The 13194-nt window shown below is 38.1% G+C and overlaps 1 protein-coding gene across 9 annotated transcripts in view; it reads left to right on the top strand.

Annotated features, from left to right (window-relative positions):
• THSD4 (thrombospondin type 1 domain containing 4) overlaps positions 1-13194 on the top strand; it is a 348910-nt gene that overhangs the window by 33858 nt on the left and 301858 nt on the right. For all 9 annotated transcript variants that reach the window (XM_072870146.1, XM_072870150.1, XM_072870148.1 and 6 more), the window contains one exon: positions 7987-8429. In XM_072870146.1, the coding sequence (XP_072726247.1) occupies positions 7987-8429 (443 nt within the window). The remainder of the gene's footprint in view (positions 1-7986; positions 8430-13194) is intronic.

Raw genomic sequence — 13194 nt, 5'->3', positions numbered from 1 at the left:
AAGATGAGAAGCTTTTTGGATTCACAGATGAGTAGTTCTGTTAGGGAATGTTGCTTTCTATTTTATGATGCTTGTCCTCTCTGCTGCTGGAGTGATGGGTGGATGACTCAGAAATCTTGAGAGGTGTTATGTCAATTACTGAGTAAATAAAATGCATATTTCCACCACATGTGGATCCCAAAGAATTTTTATAAGTGTAGAAATATGATAGAATGGCAACAGCTTTGTCACAGCTGAAGATGATTGACCTGGAAAAGGCCTAGGGTAGTACAAGCTGAGAGACTGGGGTCACAGATGATAGTCAATGATGAGGAAATAGTTTATTAAAGAAGCCTAATTTGTGATATAGTGAGGGCCTGATGCTTATCATCTTTACTGTAAATCAGAAGCAATCCTACTGTAGAGAAGGAGTGATTATATAGAACTGGTAGAAGTGAGATAAGGAGTGAGCCATCTGTTTACTTGAAAGTACTTAATGGTCTCACAGAAAAATGGAAAGAAATCTCTGCCTTAAAACACTAGGCTCACAGAGCACAATGGAGGTGGTCTTGGTGTGAAAAAAATTAGCCAAACTTGGAGGAAGCTTCAAGCTCTGTTGGCACAAAAACTGTTCTGAATTTTTTTCAGAGCTGTTTACTTTCTAGACTATTTAAATAATGTTAAAGTTTCTTCAGATGTGGTCAAAGTTGGTTGAAGGGGCAGTTAAGCTTTCCAGGCATTGTAACTCCCTTCAGTGGTTTGTGAATACAAAGGTCTTCTATTTCCAGGCTTTTTAGCCCTTTAATCTTCACAGGCACAGATGTTCAGACAGAATTTTTATACAAAGAACGGAAACCCAAATCGTTTAAGCTGGTAATATTTACACTTACCACGTACTGTAAAATTCAAACGGTTTACTACATCTCTGATTAAAGGCTTCCAAAATGCACTGAAGGATTAAAATAGCTGAGCATACTAACCAGGCAGACATGTACACATTGTGTCATGATGTTTTGTTTGGCCTCTGCTCCATTTTTCTGCTAGCCTTGAGAGATCTGAGAAGTTGTTATCTGCAAGTTTTAGGGTTTCTTGGTAGATTGTTTTTTATCAAACTACCAATGTTCCACATGTTTCTTGTAAGAGGCATTAAAAATATGGTTGTTGCAAATGAACATCTATAAAATGGACTGTAAAGACTTTCTGCTGGGAAGTTGTTGTTGCTGTATAGGTATGACCTTTATTGGAAATCAGCTGGGCTAATACTAGAAGAATATTCCTGTAAGATGCTTAGACTGGTGAAAGAATTAAACCTGTTCCATAGATGTGTTTACAACACTGGCAGGGGAATACGATAATGTTACACTTGAACAGGTTCTAAAACTAAACTATAATTTCCTCAGCCCATTCAAAATTTGGCATGCTGTGCTCTGAACTGCAGGTCAGTTCTAGTTTCTGTGAGTCTGCCTGCTTTTGTTTTTACACTATTGAAATTTTAAGAGAGCAAAGAATAGCTTTTACTTTGTGGGATTGATCATCGATCAATTTTATAATAAGATGGCGAATGTTCATGGAGAATACTGTGTTCATCTCATTCCAAATAATGACATATGCATTTTTAATAATAACAATATACTATTATACTGGCTTTTTGAATCCTCAGTTAGGCTGAGCCTGGCTGTGATAAAAGCTGCATGCACATCTTCTGTGACAGGCTGTGCCCTAGCAAAATCTTTGATCAGTCAGAACTATAAAATAAAGGAGGTGCGACCCTGGGGTAATGGAATAAATAAGAAGAGGTCATGTTTTCCAAGTGCCTTGACACTCCTTTAATAAAGATGGTGACAGTTTGGTGTCATAGCATGGGTTATCATGTGTGGTGTAATGAGAAGAAAGACCATGGAAAGGACAATGAAAAAATGCCTAAAGCCTGAAGGGTGTTGAGGAATATTAATAGGATTAGGGGTCTTTGCTCTGGGAAGCACAGGACAAATATGATAGTAGTAGTTTAAAATAAAAAATGGCATGCTGGCTTCTGTTAATTCCACTTTGCATCCAGCACATGAATATGAGTTTACTGAGTGAATACCATTGGTAGCATTTTTCTGAGCAGGTTCTTCTGGATGTTCTTCTGGATGCTATTTCTTTGCCTTTGGGTGAAAGTAATACCATAAAGCTTTACAAAACATACATTCATGCTTGTTACATCACTTTTCAGATGTAGAATTAGGAATATGATGTAGTTAATTTGTTCATGAATCCATTTAAATTCAGGGCATTTAACCAGGAAGAAGAATTACGCAATAACATGTTAGAAATTAAATCTATGAAATATGACGTCATTGTATCTAAACTGAATTCAGGAAAAAACCAGAAATGTCTGATTTGGTTTAGATATCTCCAGGTTTAAAGCTTGCCATTGTCTTGTATCCCTTTTCAGTTTTGAATTTGGACTGCTATAACATGCTCAGTATCTGCAAAATACTTAGTAATATTGGCTGGGGCTATAGCAGCTTACTTAATTATGTAGCTGGTTAAAAGGTAAGTACTGTCACCAAGCATTATGATCATTATTACTGTGAAAGTCCATCATTAATTCACACTTGGAGTACTGTATGCAGCATTGCACACCCATGTCAAAATGTAGCAGTGAAAAAGGTGCTGAGAATGAGGACAGTCCAAACTCTGGCCTGTTTTCCTTACAAAAAGAGACTAAACAGATTAGGACTGCTGAATTTCAGAGAGAGATCCCAGAATCGGATTACATTAGTGATTTCAAGTCAAACATCATGCTATGGTGAAGGAGAATACAGAATGATCATTCTTTGTTTATCACAATGAAAAAATTTGGGGGAGACAGTGAAACTGTCAGGCTGCATGTTTAATCAGAGGAAAAGGAAGCACTTTTTCAAGGTAAAAAGCACAATCTTTTGGAAACCAAGATTAGAAATATGCTAAAAAATGTGTTAACTGTATTCATGGAGATTAAGTCCAGCAGTGGCTATGAAAAACAATTTGAATATGGTGTTTAGTTGAAGGAGGCCCTTAAATTACTGATTAGCTGGAAGCAGAGGGCCTGTGGATGTCTCTGAGCGTGTCCTGGTTCTTATGCTGTTCCCTAAATCTTTACTTCTTCCACACAGTCAGAAACATAATACTGGGTTAAATGGGCCTCTGATTTATCTGCTTTTTTCCCTACTTATCTGAACAGTTAATTTGTACGTAACTATAATTTAATAGGATGAAGTATCCTACAGTATTTAAAACCAGTGTTTGTTAGATCAGTACTGCATTGTCAGTCATTGTCTTCACACACAACTAGTTACATTCGAAATATTTGTGGCTTTCAGTTCAGGTGATATTTCTTCTTCAGGTAGTAGTAGTATAGTATAGTTTCTTGCATAGTATAGTTTCAAACTGCTGCTGAAATCCTGAGATGCGAATCTTATTTCTAAATTCTGACAGAGGCGGTACTAGAAATATGCATTGCATTTCAATAGCTTGTGCACTCCTAGTTTTTGCTGGAATTTTTGAATCAGGATCAGAGTAATTGCTGAATTATATGAATTCAAGATAAACTGTTTTTCTATTTAAAATACTATCTACGTCAACATACTGGTAGTATGTTTAATTCAATAAGATCTAAGGTTGTAATATAGTAAAAGTGAGGAAAGACTCAATGCTTGTCATAGGGCTAAAGCTACAGGAATGACAACTAAATAAAGTACTTCCTTTCTGAAGTTTTAGTCTTTATATACTTTTTACACACTGACCTCATATATTTATTTTATATATGAATGATGTTTTTGGAAAAAAACCCCATCAAACTGTTTTAGAAACTCTGCCTAATTTGAAAAAGACAACTGTCAGAATAAACCTGAATGTAAGGCAGCTCCTGTTTACAAAAGTAGCAAACTAGCAAAATACAAGAAAACTGGGGGAAAAGAACAGAAAGGGATGCAGAGTGCTCATATGTAAAGGAAGAAGAGTGACCCTGCAACTACCCTTCTAAAAATCTAGCCTCAATTCAGTTTGCCACTCACTGTTAGAAAAGTGACAGATCAGAAGATACTTGGTGCATAACAATCATTATGAAGAAAATTTCTGATTTAAAGAATCTTTGATAGCAACTTGATAGGAGTTAGTGCAGATATGGAAATTGCAAGTGCTTGCACACCTGAAAGCTTGTCTTACTTTTCTTTACATTGTTTACTATACAGCTGTACCTAGTGAAATGTATTACTTCCAATTACAAAACTTGTCCTGCCAAATAACTGAAAAATGTATAGGAAAGAAAGAAAGAAAGGACTAGAATTATGGGGTGAAATTAAGGGGAAAAATAGACTGAATTTGTAGAGCAAAATATTTGGTTGTTGATTAACTTGCAGTAGATAGAAATCTTTTTGATGGTGCATTTATAGTTAGAATGAATATTATTAGGTCACCTAGAGAAGGAATCAATCATAAACTATGGGAAAGTAGATTAAATGGGTTAGTTGATCTCTCCCTTTTGCAGGCTATGTGATTTATTAAAGAAATTACTTTCATGACTTAACTTGGCAAGGAAAATTCAGTATGCATTTCACTTGTTCCCCAGTGCAGGCTCAAACTCTTCCCTTTAGAAAGTGTGCTGTTTAATGGGTAATTTTTAAAGGGAGAGGAGGAAGGACCTAGCGTCAGGAATCTCTGAATATGTGGTGTTTCTGAGATGTGCTGGAGTACTTCAGCTGTCTCCTGTAGCTACCTGTAATTTCTGGGCTATATCCTAGGGCTGTGGTAGAATTCATTACAGGCTACAAAGTACCTTGGAAATCACAGGACCAAAGGACGGGAAGTCACCTGTGGGTCCTGTAGTTCAGCTTCTCTGCCCCGGGGAGGGATCAGTTATACCTTAGCTGTTCCTGGTAGAGGTTCAGGATGGGCTTCCGTGGTGCCAGGATCTCCTCAGGCAATCTGTTCCCTTGCTTTGTTTGCCTTTCCAATAAGTAGTTTTTCCTACTAGCTAATTTGGTTCAACTCTGATTAGATTTAAATCCACTGTTACTTGTGTGTTGGCTATAGACATGGAGAACAATTTGCTGCAAAGAGAAAATGAACAGCTCTTTGTATTTATTTATGTAAACTGTTTGGAAGACTTCTTATTGCCCGCTAGGTTTTTCATTCCTTAAGGTAAGCAGCTTCAATTTATTCAGTCTTTTGTAGTAGGTTTCACTGAGTAGATTGTCATTAATCACACGTCATCTTCTCTAAAGATTTGTCTGTACCCCCCATCTTTCTCAAAGTAAGAAAACAGAGACCTTAATTAAAAATGAAAGTGCATAACCTGATTTGCTACTGAAAATTCCAGTCTCAGAATTTTGTCATCTTGTAACTAAGTAGTATTGATGTCAGTATAAGACATTTTATTGTTACTTTTTGGTTAGTTTTATTACTATGTTCTTACTTAGCTAGCTAGATTAAACCTTCTTGTGTGTCTAAAACTCTTTTACTGTGAAGATTAAGGGGTGTGAAATTACTTTACATTGCCTTCAGTCATTTAAAGTATCATTTTATCTGAAACAATTCTTGCTGCAATGAAGTTTGGCAACCAGAAAGTTCTCTCTGCAACAGGTCAACGCTTGTCCCTATTATATCAGTTTCTATTTCTGCATAATGAGATATTTCTTATATTAGTGGTGAATTCAGTTGCTTGCAGACTAATAGATTTTAGTTGTTGCCTGCATGAGTGTCTTTGGCTTCTAAAAAAAAAGGTGTACTGAACCATCATAGAAATGATTAAGAAGTAGTCCAGACAAATGAAACCTGACTTGTCTGATAACAAAGGACTATTAGTTTTATAAGAAGTAAATTTTACTGCAAACTGAGTTCAGACCAGAAGAGTGTCTTGGTGTTTAACTGTTATCATTTTATATCTGTGGTAGGACTACATTAATGTGTAGTGTAGGTATGAACACTGAATATTCACTGAAAAAATCACAAACTGAAGAATAGCTTGTTTAGTTGGTCAAATTGTGAGCCAGTGATGTTCTGTTATTGGATATGAAAGCAAATGTAACAGCCAGAAACCAAGACCTTGTTGTATGTTATTCATAATTTTGATATTATGCGGTATTAGGTTGTACAGGCTATTGGATTTAAAGGGCTGATGCCAAGTGGGGTACCCACAGAAAAAAGACATATTAAACCCAGAGACATCTGCTCCTGTTTTCAAATAACGTTGGAGAAATGGGTAACATATCACACTAATGCAGATGCTTTTTATTATTCCCAAGTTATAATTAAATGCAGTTTCTTCTGTGGTTGGTGATGAAAGTGTGAGAGCAGCCTCAGAGGGGGGAAATGTTTCAGATTATGTAGACCACAACTGACTATTACACAGCAGCACCACAAACGCTGCACTGGCTTGGCTTTTTGTATTGTAACGGTGTATTCAACCCATGTTTGCAAACGACATTCCACCAAAGCCTGCCATGTTTATAGCTAGCTGATCAGTAATGTATGCTCACTGGCATAGGTGATTTGCAGTTGTTAGTGACTGCACATGTTATCTGTCACTAGAGGCAAAGTATGTGGATGTTAATCTTTTGCTATTATACAGTAATGTTTGAGGCAAAATTATTAATGGAAGTTACATCTTTAGGAGGTCATCCTTTGAAGGGGGGAGAAGTGTCATACAGACAAGTCTGTCTTTCCAAAGCTCATTTTGAGGTAGCTACACACTTGAATAGGGCTGGAGAGGTATGGCAAGCATTTGGTTGTGGACAGTGCCTTTTTTGTCTCCTAATTGAATTGATATGCATGTGTGCTTGTTGGTACAAAGGTTATTCAGAATATAAATAAACTATTAAAAGATGCTAATTTAAAAGAATGTTCTGCATATTAATAATTGTGAGAATCAGACATTGGAAGCCTGCTTTGAAAACTTGTGATTCAGCCAGTTGACAAGGGAAGCAACAGAAAAACTATGCGTTTAATGAAAATGGATCTAATTTCTGTGCAACAAAGTTGAGCACTCTGCCCAGTGTGAAACGTTGAGAAATCCTGACTATATCTAGCTCCAGGAATGGGTAAAGCTTGGGGCACAAGTCCACAAGGAGATGGAGATGGGTGGTTGTAACTTCTAGGCTGTGCTCATACCCTGCCAACCACAAGGTCAGGATATTTAAATATTTTGCCACAGCTTGAGGGGTTAACTCTCCTTACAGTAACAGTCCCTGCCCTTCCTAATCCTTCCTAGCTCCCTTCAAGAGAAAAAACCCCTCTCTTTGGGGTTGTTCTTTGTTTTGCTTTCCCTGTACCGCTGAATGGTGAGCATGGGCTAAGTGGCACTGAACACCCGAGACCAACAATTTGTCCTGTCTTTTATTGAATTTGATGGGGATTTCTGTGAATGTAGGAGTGGGTGGGTCATCTTGAGTAGCTCTTTTCCTTGAAGCATTAATATGGAGGCTGGAGGAAAAGTGGTAATATAAGAGTTAACTATTGCAGTATTTTTGGCTGGTTGGAAATCAACCTGTCCTCTCACGTCTTATTGCCTTCCTAAAAAGTTCCACGTTAGATGGGAATTCCTGAAATATTATTGTGACCACTAGCAATCTCCGTTGTTGAGGCATCAGAGTGGAAGAGAGCAGCCAGTGTCTGTTGACCCAAGCTCGTCACCAAAAATGACCTTACTTCCTGACTTTGCTAATATTATAACAGTTTTCAATCTCCACATTTCCAAGATTTGCATTACGCAATGGTTTCCATTGCTGAAAACTAAAGAAAATCTATTCCTGTCCAGATAGTCCAAAAATTACTTTTGGTCTGAATGGTTGATGGCTATAGGAGACCTCCTCCTATACTGGCAGAATAGGCAGCCGTTTGATAGGGAATGAATAAGACAAGTTACATCCTATGTCATTCAGTTTCACTTGTGACTGCAGCGTGAATGGCTTAAAAAGGATATTAGTGCTCTCCTGATATTACAGTGTGAATTCTTGTTCCTAAGTCAATCTGTTGTGTCTACAGGTTCCCCAGAGGATAGAAGAGCAAAGAGATGCATCTGAGGATAGCAGTGCAGGAATCCCAGGCATGTGGGGAAGTTGGGGCCCCTGGTCTGCCTGCTCCCGGAGCTGCAGTGGTGGTGTGATGGAGCAAACGCGGCCCTGCCTCCCAGCCTACTACCGTGAAAGGGGCTACCGAAGGCCAGGGCGGCAGTACCCGGCCTCAGAGAGAACTCTTGCTCATCAGAATTCCCGCCACCACGAGGACTCGCTGACTGCTTATCCTGGCCATGTCATTTCTGCCATCCGTACATCTGTGCCACTTCACAGGAATGAAGAGCAGCTTTGGGCTGGCCTTCGGGCCTCTGCTTCTTCCGGAGGCCATAACAACAGCCATCTGAGCAGAGCAGCATTGAGAGGCAGCAGGCATTCCCAGTCCCAGAGGCAGAACGCCAGGCCGGAAAAGAGGTATGTGTCTATGCACACATTTTATTCTTGGTATGAATGATGTATCTTAAGAATGATGTGTCAGATTAGAGCTGATATTTTTTAATACTTACGGAAAAGTTATTAAAGACTAAGGCTGACTTTTACAATGTTTACCATCTTCTGTGGAAGGTTATCCTCCCTGTTGACTACTTATATGATAATACCCAAGGACAGATATAATTATTCTACAATTATATGAGGCAGATTATCTTATTTCCCTTTAAGATTTGTTTTATGATTTATTGAGATATTTTTCCTTTCCTGCTACACTCTCATTTGACATTTCCATCTTCACTGTAATAATAAAAATCAGAACAAATAACAGCTCTATAATTGGATTCTTAACTTCAACAGCCATTCTGATTTTAATTGGTTGAAAAAAGGATTCATCAAACTTTTTTTCTAAAGAATGGCCAACTGTCTGTTCACTTTTTTCCTGGTCGAAACTCTAGGTTTGTTTTGTATTTTTCAGAGAGTTTCTATTTATGGGCTTTTTGTTTTCTCTTTTCCCTTTTTTGTTTTCTACCACCTCTTTTAGCAAAATTTCCTGTTTGATGAAACTAAAAAATGCAGTTGTTTAATACACAGAATATTTTAAACACTGTATGTGTTTATATTAATTTCATAATATTAGCTGTTCAGTCTTTAAGGCTGGGTGGAACTGTGCTGTTACAACTAATTCCAATTAATTCTCCAATTTCTGGAGAAACACTTTTTTCTCTTCTTAGATACCAATCTATCAGATTTTTTTATATATGTATGACAGGAAAATAGATGTGTTTCCATTCTGGAAACCGAGGAGAATGGGCATGGAGATGCCCTGGGAGGGAGTGCTCCTGAAAAGTCTCTGTTCTGTCTGTCTTTCCTCAGAACATATATTCCAGCAGTTCTCTGGTTCTTTCCCTCTCAGCCCTCTTCTGGGAGATGCATGGAGAGATATTTTTTGCGGTAGTTAACAAAAAACCCAAAACAAACCAAACAAAAGAAGAACCCAAAAAACAAAACCAAAAAACCCTCCTTCATATCATCTGCTTCTTTCAGGTTCTTAGGTGAAGCAGTCAACTGTAATTCCCTTTTTAAAGACATCTTGCTGACCCAGACAAAAAAAAAAGAATGTTACCTTGAGGCAATATTCCAGCCTGACTGGACTAAGACAGTAGGACTGTGTTGCTGGTGATAAAGACATCCTCAGCCCCTGCAAGAAACTCTCTCCATCTAACAGAATATTTGAAAATAGAAATTAACCTGTTAGCTTCCTGTTTGTCTCGGTGAAGCATACATTTCAAAAAGTGGGACCAGCTGTTCAGATGTTGTCTTCCTAGGTGTTGGCCATTTCCTTTAATCACTGCTTTGTCTCTCTTTCAAACCCATGCAAATGGATAGCCTAGGCCTATTGAGTATAACTTCAATATGGCACTGATGATCTTAGAAAAATTCAGAGAATGCCAGAGGCAGCCTGTAGTAGCAGTGTTAACATGACTGCATTGAGACAAAAGTAATATTTTATTTTTTTTCCTGTTTTCCTACTTAATCATTTACTATAATGCACTTTTGTTCTCAGCTGCGCAGCGTAACAGATACAGGTTGCAGTACATAGCTGGGTTATTACTAATATTGGAAGCCTGGCCTTGAACCGTCAGCACAAAGTAATTCAAAGCCTGTTTACTCCAGCCCCTTGGCACCCTCAGTCTCCAAGGGAATCCCAGCTGGCCTGGCCTCTGCAGCAGACCTGCTGCCAGGCTGCTGGCACAGCTGGGCTTCCATCCCCGCAGGCTATCCCTTGCTGCTGTGGTGGCCTCTGCAGGCCAGGAGAGACTGGAACAGTTTGAAACAATCACTGCAGTTATGGCTGGAACATGAGAGGACAATGAGCAGAAAATAATATTGACTGTGTGCAGAAGTGAAGCTATGTTATTTCCTAATAAATTCCTTGCCATATGAAATATTAAAATGATCATAACGTCCATTGTGCCTCCACTTTCCTGTATGATGGAGGTCTTTGCTTTTGAAAATTCTTGTGCTTTCCTAAGCACAGTGCAAGCTTCTGTACCACAGTTGATTTTCCACCCCCACACACACACTGCCCCTTGGCAAAAGACTGTGGATTCAAGGTCAGTGTTTTAATCTTATTTGCGTAATAAGTTATTTCCATCCTGTGTTAGGAGGGTCCCTGGTGGCTTTAAAGCCTGTTGTATTGCATAACTTTCAGATTCTTTGGTGGTGACTGTAAAAATAGAATGAGAACAAAAAATGTTATTTGAAAATGAAATTATTAGAATGACAAACCTAATAGTTTTCCTTAATTTACAAAATCCAGAGTGCAAACCTTCTTTACAAAGGAGATTACTGGTCCTATCAGATATATGCAAAATGGATTTCAAAATGTAAGTTACTCTAGACATGGTTTTTATACTGTAGAACAGTGTTCAATGTTCACTAAATGGGCCATATTGGAAATTGGTGTCAGGCTATTAAAAGAAAATAACATCTGTGTTTTCACAATATGTACAGTCAGTGGAAACTTTTTGGGGTATTCCTATTTACTGTACTGGACTTTATATAAAAGCTGTAATTTTAGCAGACTTCCATAAAATAAAAGAGGAATGGACATTTGTGACTGAGATAAGCTCACATTTGATATCATGGCAAGATGAAATTGGATGGCTTCCAAGGCAAATACGTTTTGACAGCAACAGCAGTCCCTCAAAGCAGCCGAATATGTTTGTATCATTTAGCAACAAGTGGAAAAGTTCTCTGCTTGCTTCCAGGCAGCTGACAAAGAACTGTTCCGTTTCTTTAGCAAAATTCAAAATAAAACTTATATATCATAAATTTTGACATACCTTGTCTGTGAAGAGGATATTCACATTTTCAGCTTTTGAAAGTTAGTTCACATGTGATTAAGTTAGGCTTTAGAAACCAGGGCTGCACATGAAGCTCAGGGAGAGAGAGATTTGAGGCACCTACAACTAGAAGCCTAATTTAAACAGTTTAAGTGTTCCCCTTTTTATCATAGTGCTGTAAGTAGAGTTTTTGCATAATTGAAATGTGTTAGGAAATTAGTCAGCCACTGGAATGAGGATGGAAACACAAAAAGAAAGCTGATGCTTCTCTGGGTTGTCCACTGGCAAAGGAAGGGAGCTCTTCTCAGCTTTGAAGAGTTGAGTTCCCGTTAGCACAGCCTTGTTTTTTATTTCACCTAGATAAAATACATGGAGCATACCATACAATAAGAACAAACAGGAATGAGGAGACAGGGAAAAAATATCAAAACATTTAGACATCTTTATAGAGAGGCACATGTGGAAAAGTAATAAGGGCATGCAAAAGGATAACATGCTTTAAGAGAGAAAACACATCTCAAAAGGAAATATCATTCATGGACTAGGTTTTGGTACTTCTTAAATGTTGCATTTCCAATTCTCTATTTTGGTGATAGAAAAGACAAAACCGCAACTTTACATAGATGTGCTGAGTGTTAGGATTCTTACAACTGCCACCTTCACTTTCTCTACAAGTGGACTTTCATGGTGGAACAGCAAAACTTTTGTGTCCACTTCTGTAAGCACGACGTGTACTTTGTACGTGGCTAAGTAAAGCAGGCTTGCATAAATAGTGCAAGTTTAAAGAAATATGTTAATAAGGAAAAGGCTTCCGTAAAGCTCTTTTTGTATTTGGAAGAGGAACGAGAGGAAAGATTTGCACTGAGGAAATAATCCAAAAATCATCAACTTCTCACGTGGCTGTAGCTCTGTGGTCTTTATTCTGCGGCCAGCAGCTGACGTGAAAGTCTGCTGTGCTGCTTTGTACCCTGTATAAGGTCAGTTTGCATTTCGAGGCCTGTGAGCAATGAAAAGGAAGAGTGTATCGTTTAATGTCAAAACAGAATTTCCTTTCTGAAAGTATTTCTTTTGCCCTCTCTCACAGGTGCTTTGACCAGGCAAATGTAGGTCACTCAGTTGGCAGGTCTACAATTAACCTTTAAAGGGACAATTCAGTTGTTATTTCCTTAACCAATTTAAGCATCATTAGCTTTGTGTTCTGATGGAATTTTTGTGACCTGTTCTAGTCAGTTCCAGTTCATAGAGGTGGACAAATGTGTGATTGCTGGACCTTCAGGTTAAAGAAGGTATTATTTTCTCAAGTTCTGAGGCTTTATATTTATTGGCATGGGTGTTTCCTTTTCTTAATATTTGGAATGAAACCCAGCTCAAGTACTTAGCCATCCCTCCTTTCATTATTTCTCTAATAGAATGAAAATGTGATGCATTTTACCCCAAACCCAATATGGTTATAAAAGCTTATTGGGGCTTGGTGTATGTGCAGGAGGAAGACAGAGGGAGAAGGGTTTGATCCTTTTCTCAGGATAAATTTTCCAGAAAACTCTAAGAGCAGCAATAGTAATCAAATAATTAATTTTGGTAGCACCTGGGGGGTTTAAAGCCATATGAGAAAGATGTTTATTTTCCTTCTGAATAAAATTCCAAACAGGTTCTAATAGCAATAACGATCACGTGAGGTATTTCCTGGCAAAATGAATAGCTAGCTGGGGTGATTGTGGCCTCAGGCTGACTTTGTGCTGTCCCACCTCCCATCTGGTTATTAATCCCTCTGATATGCTCTAGGTCTCACTTATTATTAACTAATTAGTATCAGTTTTTATTATGCTACTGTGAGCACGCTTTGAATGGTATTACCAAAAATAAGAACCTAACATGATACTATAATTGCAAGCCACCCGAGA

The sequence above is a fragment of the Ciconia boyciana genome, chromosome 8 (genome assembly GCF_034638445.1).
Source record: "Ciconia boyciana chromosome 8, ASM3463844v1, whole genome shotgun sequence".
Lineage (NCBI taxonomy): Eukaryota > Metazoa > Chordata > Aves > Ciconiiformes > Ciconiidae > Ciconia > Ciconia boyciana.
This window is presented reverse-complemented; position numbering and strand designations above follow the sequence as displayed.